This window comes from Clavelina lepadiformis, chromosome 4 (assembly GCF_947623445.1).
Source record: "Clavelina lepadiformis chromosome 4, kaClaLepa1.1, whole genome shotgun sequence".
NCBI lineage: Eukaryota > Metazoa > Chordata > Ascidiacea > Aplousobranchia > Clavelinidae > Clavelina > Clavelina lepadiformis.
The window spans coordinates 1,263,876-1,283,372 of record NC_135243.1 but is presented as its reverse complement, the minus strand read 5'-3'; the positions used below and the strand labels follow the sequence as shown (position 1 = coordinate 1,283,372).

Genomic DNA, 19,497 nt, shown 5'->3' with positions numbered 1-19,497 from the left:
ACCAGCTATGTGGTTATTTGGCAATTTAGTTGCTGATGTGGTAATTTATGTGGTTACCAACAATCATTTGTTTAGTTGGTATTATATCATATGAAATTACCTGATTATATCAGACAACATTATGTAGCATGGCTTCATTATTTCCAACCACACACCAGGTTTTCATTCCTGAGCACACGAAGCCGATATTTCTCACGGCGAATTGCCACGAAAAATTTGCCATTCCGTTCGTGGTCCATGTGTATTTAGTGCTAGTTTTGCGGTAGCTCAGGCAACTTGACAATCTCTTCTCTCTACAACAAAGGCTGTCTCTTATTTAAACAAGATTAAATAGTTACGTCTTTTTCGAATGTTTTTACTTATTTAATTCATTTGGGTGACTTTTTTTTAATTAACAGTTTGCGACAGTTATTTTACTTCATTATTACCAATTTGTTACATCACAGTGTATTATCACAGTTTAAATCATCATCTCACTGTAATGGTTGGATAATAAAATGTCATATAAACATCTCAATATACATATGTTAATTGATAATCTCGTATTGGTAAATTGGATGATTGCAATTACCTAATAATTTGTTCTTTTCTGATTTGTTTGATATAAATCTTTTGAGAACAATTTCGTTGCATTTCGATCACAGAGCCCATATCTGCACTAGATGTCACTATTGATGAGCTTATAGTCGAGTGTGTGCAAGCATTATCAGATCAGGGTTTCCCCTGAAAGCATCAAAACCGATCTTTATTTGAATCCGAGGTATGAGCGGACCGACTGCGCCCTCATGTGTCAGCCTTCCACGGTGAAAAACTTAGATTTTGTCGCATCAAAGTTTGGTGACTTTTTGCAGACTTTCCAAGCCAGGTGGGTTCTAAGGTCAACACTGATGCAGTTTGAAGTATTTTCCACATTTAGTCGCAAAGAACCTCATCCATGTATAAGTTGTTGTCGAATGATATTTGTAGAATGTTCACAACCAATTACTATGCAACAGCTACGCTGTCGTTTTATTAAAACTTAGCATTCAAATTTTTAGATTATTCAAACATTATTATTTAGGTCACTAACATCAAACTGATTCACGCATCTGCAGATACAAGAAAGGATTTGGTTTTGCCAGTCCAGGACGTGACATCATCAACGACGGTGGCAGAGTTGGAGGTATCGGACTTTCTGGGATTGAAGATCACGCTCTAGTGACATCGAGTGGTAAGCCACCACATGTCGAAAAATTAAACAGTTTTTTCATATCTAGTTCTCGTATCCTGGACATAAGATCATATCAGATTTCATCCATCAACAATGCCACCTTCTAATGGAAATAATTCAGCCCTTTTAAACACGTTTTCTATCGCTGATTCTGATATCGCATCCCATGCATAGTTGACGTAATTCGCTGCATCTAGCAGATGATGGTTGCCATAGGCAACATCCGCTGCCCCTCTGGGTAACCTTTTTGCTTGCTCTTGTTTGCGTAACTTCAAAGTCTCTTTTAGCTCATAAAGGCTAAGAACATCCTTAACATACAAATATCTCAACTTTTCTTTAGTGCTGCAATTATACCCATATCGCATGGTTGCTTCCAGCTAGTGCAGTTGGAAGGGAAAATGCCACCTTGACGTTGTTTCTCTCAAAAGCAGAAAAATGACAAGGAGCGGTGTCCATCTACAAGAGAACCCGGCGTCCTGTTCTCTTCTTCACTTCAGGATGAAAAACTTTATTGAACCATTTCCAACACATGTCAACATCCATCCATGCTTTACCCTGACTTAGTACTTTAGAGGCCATTCTCGACTGTTGACACAAGCCGGAAATTTTGGTTTCCCAATCAATGTACAAGGAACTTTATGCGTTCCTGTGGTATTTGTGCAAACACCCAGTGACACTCATTCGTTAGCTTTCTTTTTCCTCGGATAGTGCTGACATCGCCAGATGGCATGAGCAAGGTATATCTGAGCAAGAGCTAAAAAAATAACCCAGTTTCCCAGTTTTGTTATAAACATTCTCGGGATCATACTGAGCAATAGCATGCATATAAATCATTTAATGCAGCCAGTAATCCAAAGTTTTCTTTATCCACTTCTGCTCGTTCACCGTGGAGAAGAAGTTTCTGCTCCACCATGTGATCGGAATCGGCTAAGCCACTGCCATGAAGCTTTCAAGTCATACTCTGATATTAATAGTTGTTCGGCGATTTGCTTGGCTTTTAAAACAAGCAATGAAGGCTGAACTGGAAGGCTTGTGCAGTGCATGCTATCAATCCAAACATACAACATATCCTCCAGTTCAGAAAATCGAACAACAGATGCTCGAAATTGTTATGTTTTGGTCTCTTCATACATCAAAGCAGATCATTTTCAAATAGCTTCTCGATTCTCCCAAACCTTTCGAATAATGTCTTCACTCACTTTGTCCTTTTGAGCAAAACTTTGCTTACTAGGAGGAGCTGGGTCGCTCAACTCTGTGATTCTCTTAAACGCTTTCCTTTGCCTGTCATCATGCGCAGTTAAAAGTTACAGAATTACTAGGAGTAAGCTACTGTGCAATTATACTCACAGTCTAACACAATAATTTCATCTGCAAAAACTTGTACAATTTTACTGCAGGCTAGCTCACTACTGCACCCATCTCGTGCAGGCGTTGTATAAAGTGCATGCAGATTTGAATCCACTGACCTGGTACACTAATGATCTATTTGCGATTACAAGTTTGATACTTAGGCCTACTTTACTAATCTAAATTAAAAAGTTCATCTCAAGGACCAAGCTGTGCATTTGTTGTCATAACCGTAAACCCAGAAGACGAAATTACACTTGTGTAATTGTTACGGCTTAAAAGAGTTGATTGTGATGCGCAGTACTGTCACCATACACATTTCAAGGGAAGAAAAAACGAAAACATTGCTAAGTACGCGCACCTACCAGTTGCGTACTTAAGCTGGAGATTACTGGTCTAGATAATTGTCCAGCACTGCATTTACTTGTTTAGTCTAATTTCTACGAATTTATTGCACCAAGATCTCTCAGCCCTTGACATTTTATCTGTGGTTCAGTCGTTGAAAGTCCTGTATAGTCCTGTGTATATTGCAAGACTTGCTTGTGTAAATACGTTGTTGATAACTGTGTAGGTGTAGTTCTATTATGATCATTGTGTGTCGTGAAAGCACTCAGTATTTTATGTGGAACATTACATGAATCGACAGGAACGACTTGACTTCTCGTGCGCTCTTTTCGGACCCGATGGTGGTCTTGTTTCCAACGCTCCTCACATCCCAGGCCACCTAGGGGTCATGCAGGATGTCGTGCAGTACCACATGATGGTGATACAGAATAAGGAAGGTGATTACATCCTCTCTAAATATCCATGGGCTGGAGGACTTCATCTTTTTTATCTAACTGTGATCACTCCTGTGAGTATGATCATGTGATTTGCTTGGTGATGTGATAAATGTTATAGATCTGATCACAAAGTTTATCATATGATGTTCAAAAATTTCATGGTTGTGTAGCAACGGTGTTTGTGTTAACCAACCGCTACTGAAGTATTATCAGAAGGTTGCCATTTATGCTAGGATGTAATAGTGATTTATGTGGTAATGTTGTGAATGACGTGCTTTATCATATCATATGATGCTGAAAACTTTCATGGTAGTTGTTAAGTGAAATGATGAATTGATTTCTGGTTTTCTAGAAGGTCAGAATTATCTTTAAACCCTGTTGAACTTGTTTTTACTTGTGACCTCACAGAAGTAACAGCGGTTCTCATGCTCCCAGGAGAATTCACTAGTTGCAACCGGACCCACAATCTCCATGGCAACCTGGCCGACTTGAGAACGCTAGTTGCCGCTAACCAGAAGGTAAGTGTCTTTGTGACGTCACAACTGTATAAATCACAGACATTTCAACGAAGCTTTCTGTTTAGGGTATCCACCTAGTCCAGGAGCTCATATTGAGCAGCGCGACATTCGATTTCGAGGGGACATCCCCCATCGCGATAAACAAGTTGAACGCGCCGAGAGCGATCAGAAAGTCTGTCATCATCTACTCCCTCAGGTGCATGGTGAGCTACGACATCCCGCTTAACCAGGGCTGCCTCGCCCCTATCCACGTCAACATACCCAAGTGGTCCATACTCAACCCCGATATCCAGATATCCGGTCGTCCTCAAGAACTTCCAGCATCCCCCGGGCACTGGCAGAGACGGGGTTTTGAGGAAGATTCTCTTTTGAAACAACTTGACGCTGTCAGTGTCGTTTATTAAACTCTGTTCTAGCAAATGTTTTGATTTTTTAAAGTTACTGATTTTTTTCAAAACTTTACGTTTTTAAGCCATATTTTGTTGCACTCGTAGATAATATTTTTTGCGTCACTCGCAAAATAACCGCGGTGTAGTTTCAAATGACATCTGGTCGTATTATTGGCTGTCGCCCTTTCAAACCTTGTCACGTGCATCAGCCTCAGCACTGCTTCTACAAGATTTAATTTTAAAACAATTTTGCGAGATAATTCACTGAAAGCGAAATGCAGCTTATTCCAACACCAGCCGGACACAAAATCCAGCTCCATGCGACCTGATGCGTGTTGTTGAAGCTTCTCGACTACTTGTGAGTGACCTTGCAGCCCAGCATTGGAGAGATCGCATTCTCAACTTACTCCACATACAAGCCTGATGCGGAGAACGACGCAGGAAAGTTTCGAGCCAGCATCTTTTCTAAGAATCCATTTTTAAAATCAGAGGCAGATAACTTACAGCAGATACCGATTATACACGGCCCACAAGGTAAAAATATGTTTCATGGCAAGTTTGTATCTACCCAAGGTCCCGGCTCACACCTACTCGTCTAACCACACAATTACGTAATTTTTGTGACCTCATTTGACCTTCCTTGCGCCTTATCACGTTACGATAGTCGATCTAGTGGCCATTTTTTATCGCATGTTGGCGCTAGTGCGCTACGATTATTCCAAGCTTTTATGTGAACATCTTACATCATTTGCTGCGCTGGTGTTAAGTAATCGCTTGTACACGAAGCAAAATAATGGTTGGTTGCTGTGTTTTTCATAATAATTATTCTATACAAAGCAAAGACTAATTTTCTTTGATAACAATACGTTTTAACATTACCTATTATTACGCAATAAAAGTTGTGTTGATTCATAAATTCTTATGTTAGCCAGAATAAATCAATCAAATAGGACAAAGTAACGTACACGTGACAAAACTCATCCAATCAGTGGCGATAAATATGACTCTGAAACACGACGACAACCTGAAAATTTTTAAAGCAGAGCGGAAGTTCAGCTGAAATATGTTGCGCATGCGCACAAGTATTCCACGTATGCGTGCATAGCTGCAACCGACCTTCTTCTTTGCGTAGTGATGCGTGTCTGGTCCAGGTCAGTGCACAAGTGACGTCATCTCGCTCCACCGACGGTGGGGAAATAATTGGGTGATTTCACCCCATCTAAAGCGATATATTCGACTTTAAATGCGATTTTTAATGAATGCTAATAAGATCACTTGAACCATCAATGCGTAGGTTTATGCGCAACGTAACAAAGCATTGTGTTACGCAACATAGCGTAAATGTAATCCAACCACCTTTAGTAACAGACATGGGCGAGGTATTTTGCTGTCGAGCAATGTGTCGGTCATTTGATGAGATCAGTGTGAAGTGCTGGTGCTGGTTGGAGCTGGACCTCAGTGCGAGTTGACTCCAGCAATATCAAGCTCCTTCTGGATGGAACCGTCGTTCCTGATAAAAGATTGTTTTTAATATAAACATGAATTGATTGATTGAAACCGCTTTGACCACGATTTGCTGCATTTTTTGTTCTTGGCAGCGAGTTTATCTTGATAATATTTGTCTTTTCGGGAAAGCATCTGTAAAATAAATTGAACGAAGTTCTAAAACAGCGCCGGTGTGGTGCAAAAGGCAAAAGTACGTTCCAACACCAGAAGGTTTCATATTTAATTTAGCTGCTGCTCCTACGTCACGACTCGCGATTCCTACAATGTTTTGTCAGTTTAACAAAAATCAAGCAAACTAACACAATTGCGCTGATAGGGGCGATAAAACGAAGCAGTAAATCTCTGATATTCTTCACAGTCTTCACATATCATTCACAGTGTCATAAAAAACTTTACCTCTTTAAATTTACGTTTGTTTACTCACGCGGAGAAGCTTGTTTGGCTTCACAAAGCTGACCACCTTTTGAGCCTGGGCTGCAAAATTTTTGTTTAATTTTGAGCAATACGCTTTCCTGCTCGTATGAAGCGGTTTGACAAGAATCCACTTTCAACAAACAAGACCAGTCCAGACCTGTCCAATACCAAGACATGTCACCAACAACAAAGTTACAGACGTAGAAACAAGCGTGGTCACTCCACGAATGCGGTTTTGACATCTGAGACCAAAATTAGATCGAATGTACAAGTGGTATGTAATGTAAATGCGCTTGGTTGGTTATGTAAGGCGACATTATCATTCAACCCCACAGCATTGGTGCCGGATCACTGCAAGTAATGCGTCATCGAGAATTAAGAAAAATAAAATTTGATTAGGAGATTTTTTCCTAACTTTGTGCTTTTCCAGGAAGTTGCATAAATTTTATGAGATATCGGGCGACATATAAATATGAGCAAATACGCTTCTTGTCACCACTAACTGGCTGGTCATTAATAACAAGATGAGGCTTGGCGAAATAAACCTCCATCCTAGCTGCAATATTCCACCTGAATAAAAAGCGACTTTTGGTTTATGATTTTGTTACAACTTGCTCGCATATGTTGTTTACAAAGTAACTCTATCATTTTTTGAAGTTCAAGAAAATCGTTTAACATAAAGATTTCATATCGTGTAATATTGGCGTAAAAACAACTTTGCCGATCATATAAATGTATTTTCTGTGTATATATTTATACATGAGTTTATATCGGTTCATTTTCCATGGTCTTTTCCAACAGTATATTGTATAAGCAAATTCGTGTTTACCAATGCACGCCGCAAAATGAAATAAGCTAAATCATACATAATGCTTAGAGTTGAATCCATGTATGTGCATTGAAATGACAAATATGCTAATTTGCAAGGGTCGGGGTATATAGTGATGACTAAACGGCCAATTGTTAGACGACCCTTCACGGACTTGGAATGACCACTCGTTGGCGACTAAACCTTACCCACTTCAGGCAAAATTTTGAGTAGAGATAAAATACTCTTTAGCTTGGTTGTTACTCGATTGAAGAGCAACAAGGACTGTTAAAGCAAGATGCGCAATTATGTCGGAAGTGGCGTTTACCCGTCGGTTATTTTTTACTCTTTGTTTGTCGCCACTGTCTGATCTCAAGTTGCCAGCGACATGACGTTCTAGGTCTAACGCCACTCATGCGTGACAAATACTTCAACGAACCGGAACAAATCCTTCATCAATCAAACCAATGACTGCTGCGATGTAAATATTTAAAAAATAAACTACAATGTAAAACTGGTCACGCGTTGTTTGTAGCTGAGAGCGATCTGCAACTTGCTTCAATGCAATGGACTAAAGTTGCCACAACTGCTCAGAACCGTTTATAACGTCACTGATCATTTCTACATTTTATAATCTATGGAAGTTGGTGAATTATTCTAATAGAATCGAAGTACTCTTATAGTACGTAGAAGTACTACTGTAGTGGTAGTTAATATGATATTACTGTGATAAAGATCTGCTACAGCTTTACTTGAATCAAAACGAACCCCGTGATAAAGCAACTGAACAAGGATAATTAACTTGCTTATGCCCATGCATGGAGTTCATTACAGTAATGTAACTCATGTTTTAATAATGATGATGCCAAAAGTAAATATTTCAATGGCATTAAGTCTTATTTAAGCTATAGATTACGTAACAAATTACGTTTGACTAAATTTCGACCTAAATTGTTTTCCAAAGCACATTGTGTGAAGTCGGATGTTGGACGATTTTGTTATTAAGCTTGTGATTAAGGTTCATAATGTTATAACAACATAAGTCAAATGTTCAACCATTTTTTTTTTGTTAAATATTTCTATTAGCTCAAAGTTAAATATATCTTACATTAACGATACTTTCAAATCCTTTTAACAGCTTTGTTTACGACGCACACGTCACAAAAGTGAACGCCGGAGTTATTTTACGACCCAGTTCCACAATCGTCGTCTACATCGAGCTAACCATTAAATAAATTCTTTGCTTTTCATTATTTAGCAACGTAAGTTGAAAGATTTTTTCCTGACTTTGTACTTTTCCAGGAAGTTGCATAAACTTTATGAGATATTGGGCGACCTATAAATGTGAGCAAACACGCTTCTTGTCATTCGTGACGCTTTGAAACCGGGGAAAGGATTTTAAATGATATGAAGTGGTGTAGAATGTTTTGCAAAAATAGAAAGACAGATATTTGCTCTTTCTGACAGATGTGTCAGTCGATATTATACACAATGTAAAACAATTACACTTGATGACTTGGGTTTGAATTAAGTGCAATAGTAATGGTAAACTATAGCTAAAACGTATTGGATGGAATACGTTTCGTAGGTAAGCGATGTGTGGCGGGAAGTATTTATTTGCAGAATAGAAATGTTAGAAATAACAATGCATTTACGAATAAAGCATTTTAGTTTGTTACGGCTCTGTGGCGGTTAATGCCAAATTTTACTTCCCTTTAAATACTCCGCATCCCAAAAATTTTTATACTTTCCGCTAATTGCCTTGGGTAGTGTTTAGGTTTCACATATATGTGTCTATGTAGATTTTCATTCAGTTTATTTTGTCCAGTTCGGTTTACTTTAATGCAACTTTTATCGATGTTTATCATTGTGCTGGCAGCATCGATTTATTTGCAGTGCTGGTCGAGGCTTCTTATATAAACAAGTGTGTCTGTGTTGATTTTCATTCAGTCGAAAAAAGCACAGAACTTTTATTGGAGTCAGATCATCTCGAAGTCATGACGAGGCCATCTCTATCTCTCTCTTTTGTGGCCATAGACGATGCCCGTTAAGCGTTTTCGCTTCTCAGTGTCCATCCTACGCTTTCAGAGGATGATTTCATATGATGGATGATGACGTAGATACCGTCTTTCGCCACAGTTATTACCGGTACCGGGCTAGCGCCAACAGCCAAAACAGAGCTGTGGCTCAGCATCTTCGACTACATTTGCATGCTTCTAAATGTGAGGCAGTAAAATTACAATTAAAACAACCAATAGTTCTACATGAGCTGGTTTGTGGTCCGTGGGTTGAGGTGCTTCTAATTGGCTGAAGTTCAATTAATGTTGAGTCGTAATAGAATGTGGATGACTTGTTGTTTCTTCATCGTTTATTTAAAGTGAAGCGATTATAGCCACCATATGTTTATTCACGATATGAGGTCGGCAATTTTATATCGTCTTATTATTTTAACGTTAAGCTGATTGCTGATTTTTAACAAAACTACCTAATTGTCGACAAAATTGCTGAAGCTGCAAAGACTGCTCCTCCTACCGCCAAGAAAAGTGCTCGGCTATTTGCTGAGATTTGACGTTTAACACTGTTGCTTATATGATATGTCAATGGCGAAAAATGAACGCTATGATAATTCCATTTGTTTTATTTTGCAGGTTTCAAGTTAGGTGTATGATTAATACTAGCAGTAATAGCAGATTTATCTTAATATCATTTGTATTTTCAACGTTTTCATCTTGAAGATCAGGTAAATGTTGTTGGTTATTACTTAGCTATATGTTGCTAGCACCTGGAATAGCGTAATAATTACAATCGCCGTAATCGCCGTAAATCTATGAACTAAAAATAATCAATTCCGATACCATGTGTAGTAGCTTGCCTGTTGTATTACGTTGTGGTTAGGAAATAAGAGCTTGCGTGGCTGGAGAGAACTTGTTATCAGCGGCAGTTAAAGAGCAATTATGCAGCTATTGAGAATGTGACGTTCTGCGTTGTCCTTATTTCAATTTGGGAATTCCCCGAGCATGATTCGCCGAATTCATAATCAAAAAATTGGCGGGAAACGTACCACTGCTGGTTATATGTCATAATCGCTATTGTCTGTATCAGTCAACAAAAGAGTTGCTCACTTGTCTAAGATTATACCCGCTATAGAACATGAGTTTTACAAATTTTGCAAAAAAAGGCTTTTAACGAAAAAACTGTCACTTAGCTTCTTCTTTCGTATGAAGTCGGCTCAAGCATATTCGGCTACCAATTGCAGCCATTTCCTCCCTTCTCCGTCAGGGGTCTTCAGGTCCTCTTGGCTTATGGGTGGGTGTAGGACACGACAGTCAAAGAAGATGTGTTCTGCTGTTTGTGATTCTGCACCGCAATTGCATGATGGTGATATTTTGAGGCCCCAGCGGTGCATGCATTCGCCAAAACGACCTACTCCTGTTCTGAGGCGGTTCAGGATTGTCCAGACTTTTCGAGGAAGGTCTGCGCCAGCAGGAGGGGGGGGGGGGTGGAGGGATCCACATTGAACTGAGGGGGGGGGGGTGCGGGACACTTCTTTCCAGTCGTTGCACCATGCAGTGTCGATGTTAAAGTCACTTAGCTCATGATTTACGACATCTCAATATCTCATATTTCATTGCTTTTATTTAAACTCTTTTGATTGTTTCGATGTTTCGTTTGTTGTTTGATGATTATGATGTAACACACAAAGTAAATATAACTTACTTACGTCATTAAATTAAGAAAAACAGCATTAGAGACTTCCAAGTATTTTTCCAGCTGGGCTTGTAAATAGAAAAGTGACTAAAAACTCAAAGTAATTCGGGACGTCTATCTTCTAATAAATGTATATGACGTTATATTCACTGCACATGAGCTATGTGCTTGAGACCTACCCAGGTCTAGTGTGGTCAGATATGAAACATAGATAAACGAAATTTTAAAAGCATTGATTGCAAAATAGGAAGTATTAGAAGTATAGGAAGTACATTGCATTGATTGCTAAATATGATGTCGTATTAACTGGAGTAATAAAAATTATATTCTATTTTTTTACTGAGCACAAAAGCAATGAAAAGTGTAAGTTATATCGCCGAGTTATTAGCAACCGTTGTTTGTTCAGCGTAATACGGTGCCAGGACGCAATAAAGTGTCCAGGAGATAACCCGCCATATATCAACGTAAGCAAACAAGCTCGGCTCGACTTGGTGTAAACTGGGTGCCCTCCTAAAATGTGCAAAATGGTTGACTTCGATCGGGAATTTTAGAAGTGCCGCGTTTTGTTTTTGCCGACCACAAAAATTTTTACGACGTGCGTAGTCCATTCTGGCTTTGCGTTGAAACGTAAAAGCGTCAAAGTGACGTCTTAAACCCATGTTATAGATCTGATGGTTTGACACCGACCCCATTTATCAAATATCCAAGGAAGGTTAATTTTGACTTTGCCTACTTTAGTTCGCATTCGTGCGAAATGACTGTCGTCTAAGTAAAACGTTCAAAATGACTCGAATAGTTTAAGCGATTTACTCATCAGCAAATTAAACGTTCGTGGATTATTTTCCGAGCCAAAGCAAATATTTGCACAAGCATAAATGATTTGCCGTTCCTAGAAAAGGCGGTTTTGATTCTGTCTCTAGGTTCTATGCTATCACATTGTAATGAGCTCTTGTTATATCAAGAGTGGAAAACCATTTCTTACCATTCGAATTGTATGCGCATGCATAGACTGGCAATTATGAATTAAGCTTGAGAATACATTTGTTTAAAGAACAAGAATATCATTCCAAAAACAATAAGTTCTGTTTTTCATTAACGATATCATATCGTATCATATATGCCATATCGTATCATATCACGTACGATATCATGTCCAGCGGTATCATCGTCAAGCAGTTTTTTTACTTCTTGGTCGATTAATTTTCGTCTTTCTGGTGATATTGACTTTGGGTCACACGTAAACAGCTCGCCTGAACACATAATGCGATGCACGATGTAGGGTATTACGTCATCGGGAATCTTCTGCAGACAAGTTGTCAATGCCGGAAACTCAGTTAACATCTTTTGATGTTTATCCGGGCGGTTCAGTTCCAACCAAGAAACGTGTGAAATTGGGACTTGCGTCCCCTTCGCATAAATTGCCGTGTGTTGGACCCAATAACACAGGTTTCGCTGTGTTGGTTAAAGGACTAATTGAAAATAAGTCAGGACATCATATGCTCAAAATCGCCGTCTGACCATCCACTGCAACAGAATTAAATTGGGAAGCCAAGATGGACATCTAAATACTGTTTAAGAAAAAGTAGAAATTTCTGTCTCGTTTGCGGCAACTTGAGAGCTGACGGTTTGCGCTTCGGCGTTGTATGGTCTACCTTAACTATGCTAAGAGCACCACCGCTGTCAATCACAGGGCGAATATGATGACGTGGCATCGTAAAAAGTCAACAGAGAGTTATCACGAGTCGGTTTGTGGATGTCACGTGATGCTTTCGATAACAACCCTGTTAGTTTCCCTGCTCTGACAAATTGGACCCGTGTTTGCACGTTCTCTCACATTTGCGCGCGTTTGCACCGAAACTGGCGTGATAGCAAAATTCATTCTCGTCGCCTGATGCTCTGGTTGTGCGGCTACTCTACCCCGGTCTTCTGCTACACTGATGTCCTCTGCGAGTTGTAGTTTCCTCGGCCTCGGCCTCGATTGTGCGAGTCATTCATTTTCCGACTAATTTTGATTACTTCGCCCTCTGTAATTATTTCTTTAACTTGGTAATTGTTGGAGCTATTACCACACTTTGCTGCGTGGTCTCCATAACACGAATTACTGTGAATAGAATCAGTGAAATCAGTGTGGCTGGTGACGAAATTATCTTCTGAATGCGCTGGCGATGTCGCGCGTGGTTCATTGTCAATGTGATATGTTCGAGCATACGCTTCGTGAAATGTTGAAACGATCTCCAAAATGTCATCGACCAATCAATCAACCAATCAAAATGACATCGGCCTGCCACCGTGTTCGCGAAGGTTCCTAATTGACGGGTTGAAAAGTGCGACGTCAACTTTTTAGTAAATCGAGCTTTAACCTTTCCCTCAGATGTAGGTGTGAGGTTTTTTCACCGATGACGCACAAATATCACCGCATAAGCTGGGAAGGTTTTAAGTCAACGAACGATAAAGCTGATGTTAACATGTCTGTGTTGTCTGTGCGCTCCTCGAAGCTCTGTGTAATTAGACGCAATAACTTGTCGAAGCACTCAGCACTGTCATGAGTTGGGAGCTCTGGCAGCGAACGCAGTTGCGCGTGTGTCAGTGTCTCCGACCAGACTATTGCCGTCTCTGTCCTGTGTTTCCTGACGAGATGCTTTCGGCATCGATCCATTGATCTAGTAACCTTTCGAGTTAGCACAATCGCCATAAATCTATGAACTAAAAATAATCGATTCAGATGCCGTGTGATGCAGTCCTTGGTCGTGTAGCAGCTTGCCTGCGGTATTGCATTGTGGGTAGAAAATAAGAGCGTGCATGGTTGGCAAAAGCTCGGCATGATGACGATATTACTTGCATCGTTGGCAGGATTATAAGTGTAACGAGAGACCTGTTTGTGGCGATTATGCGATCAAAGTAAAATACACGGCGGCGTGTGAAGGTGAACTCTTGGATACAGCGCACAGATCAAAGCTCTGGAACGTGACACATCAAACAAAACCTGGAAAGATTCGAAAACCATCTAACATGCCCACAAAGCTATACGATTTGGCAAAGTACCCAGTACTCGTTTTAACATGCATATGATTGATTGATCGTGGATGTCAAACGTCTGCGAAAACACCAGCAACAATAAGATTCAACCATTTCTTGTTTTCAATTTATATTTTCTTGAAATAACAACTATCGCCGAGCGCTTTTATCATTTAAACAAAATCCCGCGCATTTTGATGGAGAAATTGGTCAGGTTGGACTTAATCTGATCGCAGCTCGTGGGAAAGCTCAACGCTGCTGGTAGCCTAGGATGCGTGTTGAATCGAAGTTCATTGATACTCTTGTCTTTGCCTTCGATTTTTTATCTCAACTTATGACCGATGGCATCCAGGAACAGCAACAAACGCAAGATAAAAGATTAGTCACAAAACTCACGGTTTCTACGAACACCAGGCTATGTTGCTACTTTGACGGGCTTGGCTGACAAACTCAATAGTTTGAGTCATTGCTCCATCTCCCCATCTAGCGGTGATTGAAATGCAGAGATGACTTTCAATTCACTTAAAGTAAATGAGAGTTTAAATGCATTGATTGCTAAATATGATGTGGTATTAACTAGAAAGATAAAATTTATATCTTATTTTTACTGAACATAAAAGCATTGAAAAGTGTAAGTTATATCGCTGAGTTATCAGCAAGCGTTGTTTGCTCAGCGTAATACGGTGCTAGAACGCAATAAAGTATCCAGGAGATAACCCACCATATATCAACGTAAGCAAACAAGCTCGGCGCTCTTGGCTTTTCTTACCTAGGACACTTTCCCATTTTCAGTGCAAAATTGCCACTTTTAGTTGATTTTCTCAAATCACCAATACGGTCGTGTCTAACTAGTTACCACGAAACCGTGTCGCACAATATCCAGTCTCATAGCTTTCATAACTCCGGTGGCAAAGAGTCTGTTCTGCCAACACCGGCAGCAACGAGATCGCTCCGGATATTCGGAAAAAAACGAAACGGCTTTGGGACTCTGGCGACAACGAGACGGCTCTTGAACTCCGGCGGCAAAGAGGTGGCATTGAAACTCCGGCCGCAGCGAGATCGCTCCGAAACTCCTGCGGCAACAAGGCGGCTTGGAACCACCGTCGGAATCGAGACGGTTCGGGAAGTCCGGCGACAAAAAGACGGCTCTGGAACTCCGGTGTCAAGGAGGCGACACTAGAACTCCAGTGGCAACAAGACACCTCCTAAAGTTTTGCTCAGGAACTCAACTCTGTTGGTAACTTCTTCTCCTTGCGTTTGAGTATCTGTTCATCAAATGAACCCGTAACTTTGTCCCTGTACGTAGCCTATTTACCCTGTCGTCTTATGACTTTAATACAAGTTTTAATTCGTGGGTACTTACAGCCGTGATACAACTCAACTAAGTCAGTGCAATAACAAAACTGAAGGACACGGTAATAACATACGTCACAATTACAGCGCAGCATTCGCTGAGCCTTTAAAAAGGTATTCATCGACAGACATATATTTTTTAGGCAGGGGAGCCATCTCGCGGTTACAGTTTTACAATCCACAGCCAAGTTAATTACACTGGTCAATTAAAAAATCTTAATTCTGGACGTGGTTCTAGCTTGGTTGCAGCTCAGTCCTACATTTCCGCCTCTACGTCAATGTCTTGGTGGCATCGAAGCTACTCAGGCGTTAAGATTAGGCGGCGAAGACCCTAGTCCAAGATCGTCGGCGAAAAAAAAATTGAAACAAACTGCACCGGAAATCAGCTCTGTCTACAACAAGACTGTTCCGAAGCACAACTCCAGCGGAAACGAAACTGGTCCTGAAATTAACTTTTGTGGCAAATTTTTACGTATGAGTATAAGCTCATCAAATGTACTCGGCCAGATGTTGAAGCCAGCTCTTCATCCCCTGGTCCAAAACTGTGAAGCTTTGCGCAGTTTTGGGAGGGTGAATGATCCCACGGTCAAATAGTATATGGTCAGCGGTCTGGGACCCTGCTCCACACTCGCATGCTGCTGATGATTTTAGCTCCCAGCGCTGCATGTTTGCGCCAAAACGGTCACTTCTGTTCTAGGGTGGTTTCGGATGAACTAGGTGGGGCGGTGGCTCTGGGCCAAATTTTTCTTGCAGGACTCAAATATTTTGTGGTCAGGGTGTAATCAGTGTCTTGTCTCTTTTGTAGTGTCTTGCCGAATAGCAATAGAAAGGGGTGGCATGAACTCAGACATTGAGGACCAAGCATCTGGAACAAGGTTGTGCAGATGTTGTGTTCTTCATTAGCCCATGGCTGATAAGCTGTCTTGTTCGTAGCACAGTTCCTTCTCAGTGATGCTGGAGCAGTTCCTTGTAGTACCGGCAGCAGGTGTGTAGTGCCAACAAAACAGCTTCAAAATTTCGTCCCGCGTCAACAAGATTAAAGTGCTTGGAGCAGTCTGGAAAACTCTGGAACTTTACTCGGAAAAAGACGGAAACGGAAACGCGGACACGACGCTGTTCTAGGAATTTCGGCAGAAAAAAGACAGCTCTGGAAAGTCGTCGGAAACGAGAGTGCTCTAGAATTTAACTCTGGCGGATGGAAGTCTACTCCGGGAAGTTTGGTGGAAGCGATATTTCTCCGGAATTTAACACAGACGTTAACTAGGCCGTTCCAGGAACTCCGGCAGCCACAAAACAGCTTCGGTGACTCCATCGGCAAAGAAACTGCTCTAGAATTTAACACTGGTGTCAGCGAGACTGTTTCGGGAACTCCGTCAACAACGAGGCTTCTCCGGCAACTCGGACGGAAAAAAGACTGCTTCGAAACTTAACCCGACGGCAACGACGCTGGTCTGAGAAATCCGGCGTGAACGATTCTGCTTCGAGGACTTTGGTGGTGACGAGGTTGCTCAAGGACTTCGGCAGAAACACGACTGCCCTGAAAATCAACTCAGGTGCCAAGGAGACTGATCCAGGACTTAGGAAGAAGCGAGACTGGAACTTAACTCGGGAAGATCGTCCAGAACTTTAACCAAAACGAGATTAGAACTTTTCTTCAGCGGCAACGAGGTTACTAGAGGTTACTCCAGAGTTATACTCTAGTTATATCCAGAGAAACGACGTTACTTCGGATTTATACTTTGGTGGCATTGACACTGCTCCGGGAACCTCGAAGGGTACAAGATTTCTCCGCAATTCCGGAAGAAACAAAGCTACTCAGCAACTTCGGCATAAACAAGCCTGCTCAGGAACTCAAATTCGTCGGCAACGCACAGACGTGTTCGTGCTGGCAACAGCAGCACATATAATCATCATATATATATATATAAACTAATAATATACTAAAATGAAAAATACTAAAACAAAACTATATAGATTAAAGAACTAATCGTTCTGTTAACAAAGTTTAAATTTTCAAGTTTACGTCATCAACAATTTTGACCAGGTATAAAACATAAGCTAAGATAATTACTGCAACGTTGAAGCATGTCGAAGTCAGAAGAGCAAAGATTGACCGAAGATAAACCTCAACTTGTACAACCTGATAACAATGAAGAGAGCTCATCAGATGAAAGTGATGAACAACCTGGAACATCACGTGCTGTTGCAATGCAAGCGGGGATGTCTCATGGTGAGTAATCTGAGATTAAAAAGGTTAAGTCTTTGTACTTTGCTTTAATTACATAAAAACCTGTTAATATATTACTTGGTATAAAAGTTTTGTTTTTCCTTTGCCTTAAATCCAGGGCCTGCAGATGCAGGAAATCAAGTCTTGCAAACAATGGAAAATGCTGAAGCTTCTCAGAGTGCTTTAAGTAGAATCGATCCAGGATTGATTGAGCTTGCAAGCAAAATGGCTGAAAGAAGGATTGGTAAGTTTTATTAAAACTGATTTGCTGAATACGTAGGCACACAATTGTTGTTAAATATTAAGGATAGAGTCTATTTACTATTTGTCTTTTTTCTAATATGATTTTTTTGATAATTTTACTAGGTTGTTTTACAAATGACTGTCTTTGCTTTTAATTGGGTTACGCAGGGCCAGTCACGATTAATTATGCTCCTCAATTTAATCTCCGCGATGAAAGACACTATCAAGACAACAGAGAATATAGTCAAATGGACATCACAGATTCTAAAAATGTAACACCAACACGAGTTAAAGTGAAACAAACAAATCCTTTAGGTAAACATTATAATACCGTGCAATTTTTCCTTGTAAAATTCTTCTTGTTTTTCATTATGGTATCACATTGTTTTTCTTTCCTTGAGTTTAAAAGATGTTTTATAGATTCTGCAAAAAGATCTCAACCAAGCATTGAGCAGCAGGATTCGGCAAATAATCCCTTTGATCCTCCACAATTAAACACCCAACCAAAAGGTGTAATAGATGTGCTAACGTAATTTGTTCAAAGCTAATTGAAATCGCTTCTCTAATAATATCGCTTTTGTGTTCAAGAAATGTAATACTGTGCAATAACAAACTACCTTCGAAGTATAGTAAAGTTAAATGTCTCTGTATTTGCTTGATTTGTGAGTACATTTATTAATTTCTACTTTTGGAACACAGCGCACTTTCGTGCATGAACGAACGCGAGCGGGGTATTAGGTAAATTAACTTATGGATGTTTGCTTATTTATTAACTAAAATCAAGAGCCCTTGCTCTTGTTTGTACAAATAGGTGCACCAGCTTGCCCCGTGCTCTTGTTCACTCATTCTATCTCACACAAATTGTTCATCTTAATTTGTGAGTTTTGCAAGGCTTAACTTTAAATATTAGTTTCAATGCAAAGCTGGTTTCTGATGATGTAAAACACTCCATGCAACAGCTGCAAACACTGTATAAGAAATAATAATTTTTGTTCTATCACCTTTGTCATGTTCTACATTTATATCAGGTTGTAATTTATATCTTGACAAAGTAAAACAATCTTTGATCACCAGTTTAAAACTTTCGTTATCAATTGAAATAGTTTAGCAAGCAACTGAATGTAACCACTTGCTAACTATAGGCCTACTTATAATGTATATTAACTATTTATACGTCAGTGGTTTTTGTTACACGTGATGGTAATACACCTGTTCACGTGGTCATCTCTAGATCCATCTGATGTGACCCAACCAAAGCAACCGATCGAAGCAAATCCACAGGTTGAGCGCCACACAGACATCTCAGAAGTGACCAATCAATCCAATGCTTTGAACACTGAAATACGTTCTACAAGTAATGATTAGGTTATAGACTGAAAAGCAGTGAATACTGTTTGTATAAATCATGTTTTGTTTACACAAGTTACAAATTCTACAGTTAATTAAAATCCGAAACACAAGGTGTATATTCGATACGTTCAATTTCTGTTTGAATCTGATTCAAATGCATCACTTTGGTTTTTAGAAAATGCAATAATGTACAATTAAATATTATCTTTAAAATACAGTTTAATGTTTTTGTATTTATTTTACTTTTGCAAACATTCATTGTGCTTATTTCTATTTTCATTAAACTGGTTTCAGTAACATTAATTTAGACACTTTAATCTCTGTTGTATCGCAGCTTCTGGAAACGTTGCCATTCAACCAACAATATATCAAGCAGATAGGAACACGAGTGGTGTATTAGGTAAGTTAACTTAATCATGTTTGCTTATTTATTAACTAAAATTAAAAGTCCTTGCTCTTGTTTGGGACATGATTGGATTTTACACATCTGTTAATTCTGTTTTGTGGGGATGTGGGGCATACCTTTCAAGCGCATGTTAAAATGCAACGTGGTTGTTGATGAATAATACACCATACACCACTCGCAAACATTGTTTAAGAAGCAATTTGCTAAATGATCTGAGACAC

General features: G+C 39.9%; 3 protein-coding genes across 3 annotated transcripts in view; all 3 read left to right on the top strand.

Annotated features, from left to right (window-relative positions):
- The first annotated feature begins 645 nt into the window (after positions 1 to 645).
- Positions 646 to 1,414, top strand: LOC143452354 (uncharacterized). Its single transcript, XM_076953303.1, has 2 exons — positions 646 to 865; positions 1,095 to 1,414. The coding sequence occupies exons 1-2, from the start codon at positions 786 to 788 to the stop codon at positions 1,315 to 1,317; spliced, it is 303 nt and encodes a 100-aa protein (XP_076809418.1). The 5' UTR covers positions 646 to 785; the 3' UTR covers positions 1,318 to 1,414.
- Positions 1,415 to 3,338: 1,924 nt separating this feature from the next.
- LOC143452344 (5-oxoprolinase-like) lies at positions 3,339 to 5,067 on the top strand. The gene is made up of 3 exons (XM_076953280.1): positions 3,339 to 3,410; positions 3,748 to 3,857; positions 3,923 to 5,067. Exons 2-3 carry the CDS (start codon positions 3,765 to 3,767, stop codon positions 4,259 to 4,261), a joined length of 432 nt encoding a protein of 143 aa, XP_076809395.1. The 5' UTR covers positions 3,339 to 3,410; positions 3,748 to 3,764; the 3' UTR covers positions 4,262 to 5,067.
- A 12,063-nt stretch (positions 5,068 to 17,130) lies between these two features.
- LOC143452329 (uncharacterized) overlaps positions 17,131 to 19,497 on the top strand; it is a 30,873-nt gene continuing 28,506 nt past the window's right edge. Inside the window, exons 1-6 of the mRNA XM_076953253.1 lie at positions 17,131 to 17,280; positions 17,396 to 17,521; positions 17,689 to 17,835; positions 17,941 to 18,030; positions 18,752 to 18,874; positions 19,205 to 19,270. Coding sequence (XP_076809368.1) covers positions 17,136 to 17,280; positions 17,396 to 17,521; positions 17,689 to 17,835; positions 17,941 to 18,030; positions 18,752 to 18,874; positions 19,205 to 19,270 — 697 coding nt within the window. The 5' untranslated portion in view covers positions 17,131 to 17,135. The remainder of the gene's footprint in view (positions 17,281 to 17,395; positions 17,522 to 17,688; positions 17,836 to 17,940; positions 18,031 to 18,751; positions 18,875 to 19,204; positions 19,271 to 19,497) is intronic.

Excerpts from the sequence above, each read along its gene's own strand:
- LOC143452354 (XM_076953303.1), top strand. The coding sequence starts at position 786 with ATGTGTCAGCCTTCCACGGTGAAAAACTTAGATTTTGTCGCATCAAAG. Across the intron at positions 866-1,094 it reads TTGCAGACTTTCCAAGCCAG|ATACAAGAAAGGATTTGGTT; the intron begins GTGGGTTCTAAG and ends ACGCATCTGCAG.
- LOC143452344 (XM_076953280.1), top strand. The coding sequence starts at position 3,765 with ATGCTCCCAGGAGAATTCACTAGTTGCAACCGGACCCACAATCTCCAT. Across the intron at positions 3,858-3,922 it reads TAGTTGCCGCTAACCAGAAG|GGTATCCACCTAGTCCAGGA; the intron begins GTAAGTGTCTTT and ends CTTTCTGTTTAG.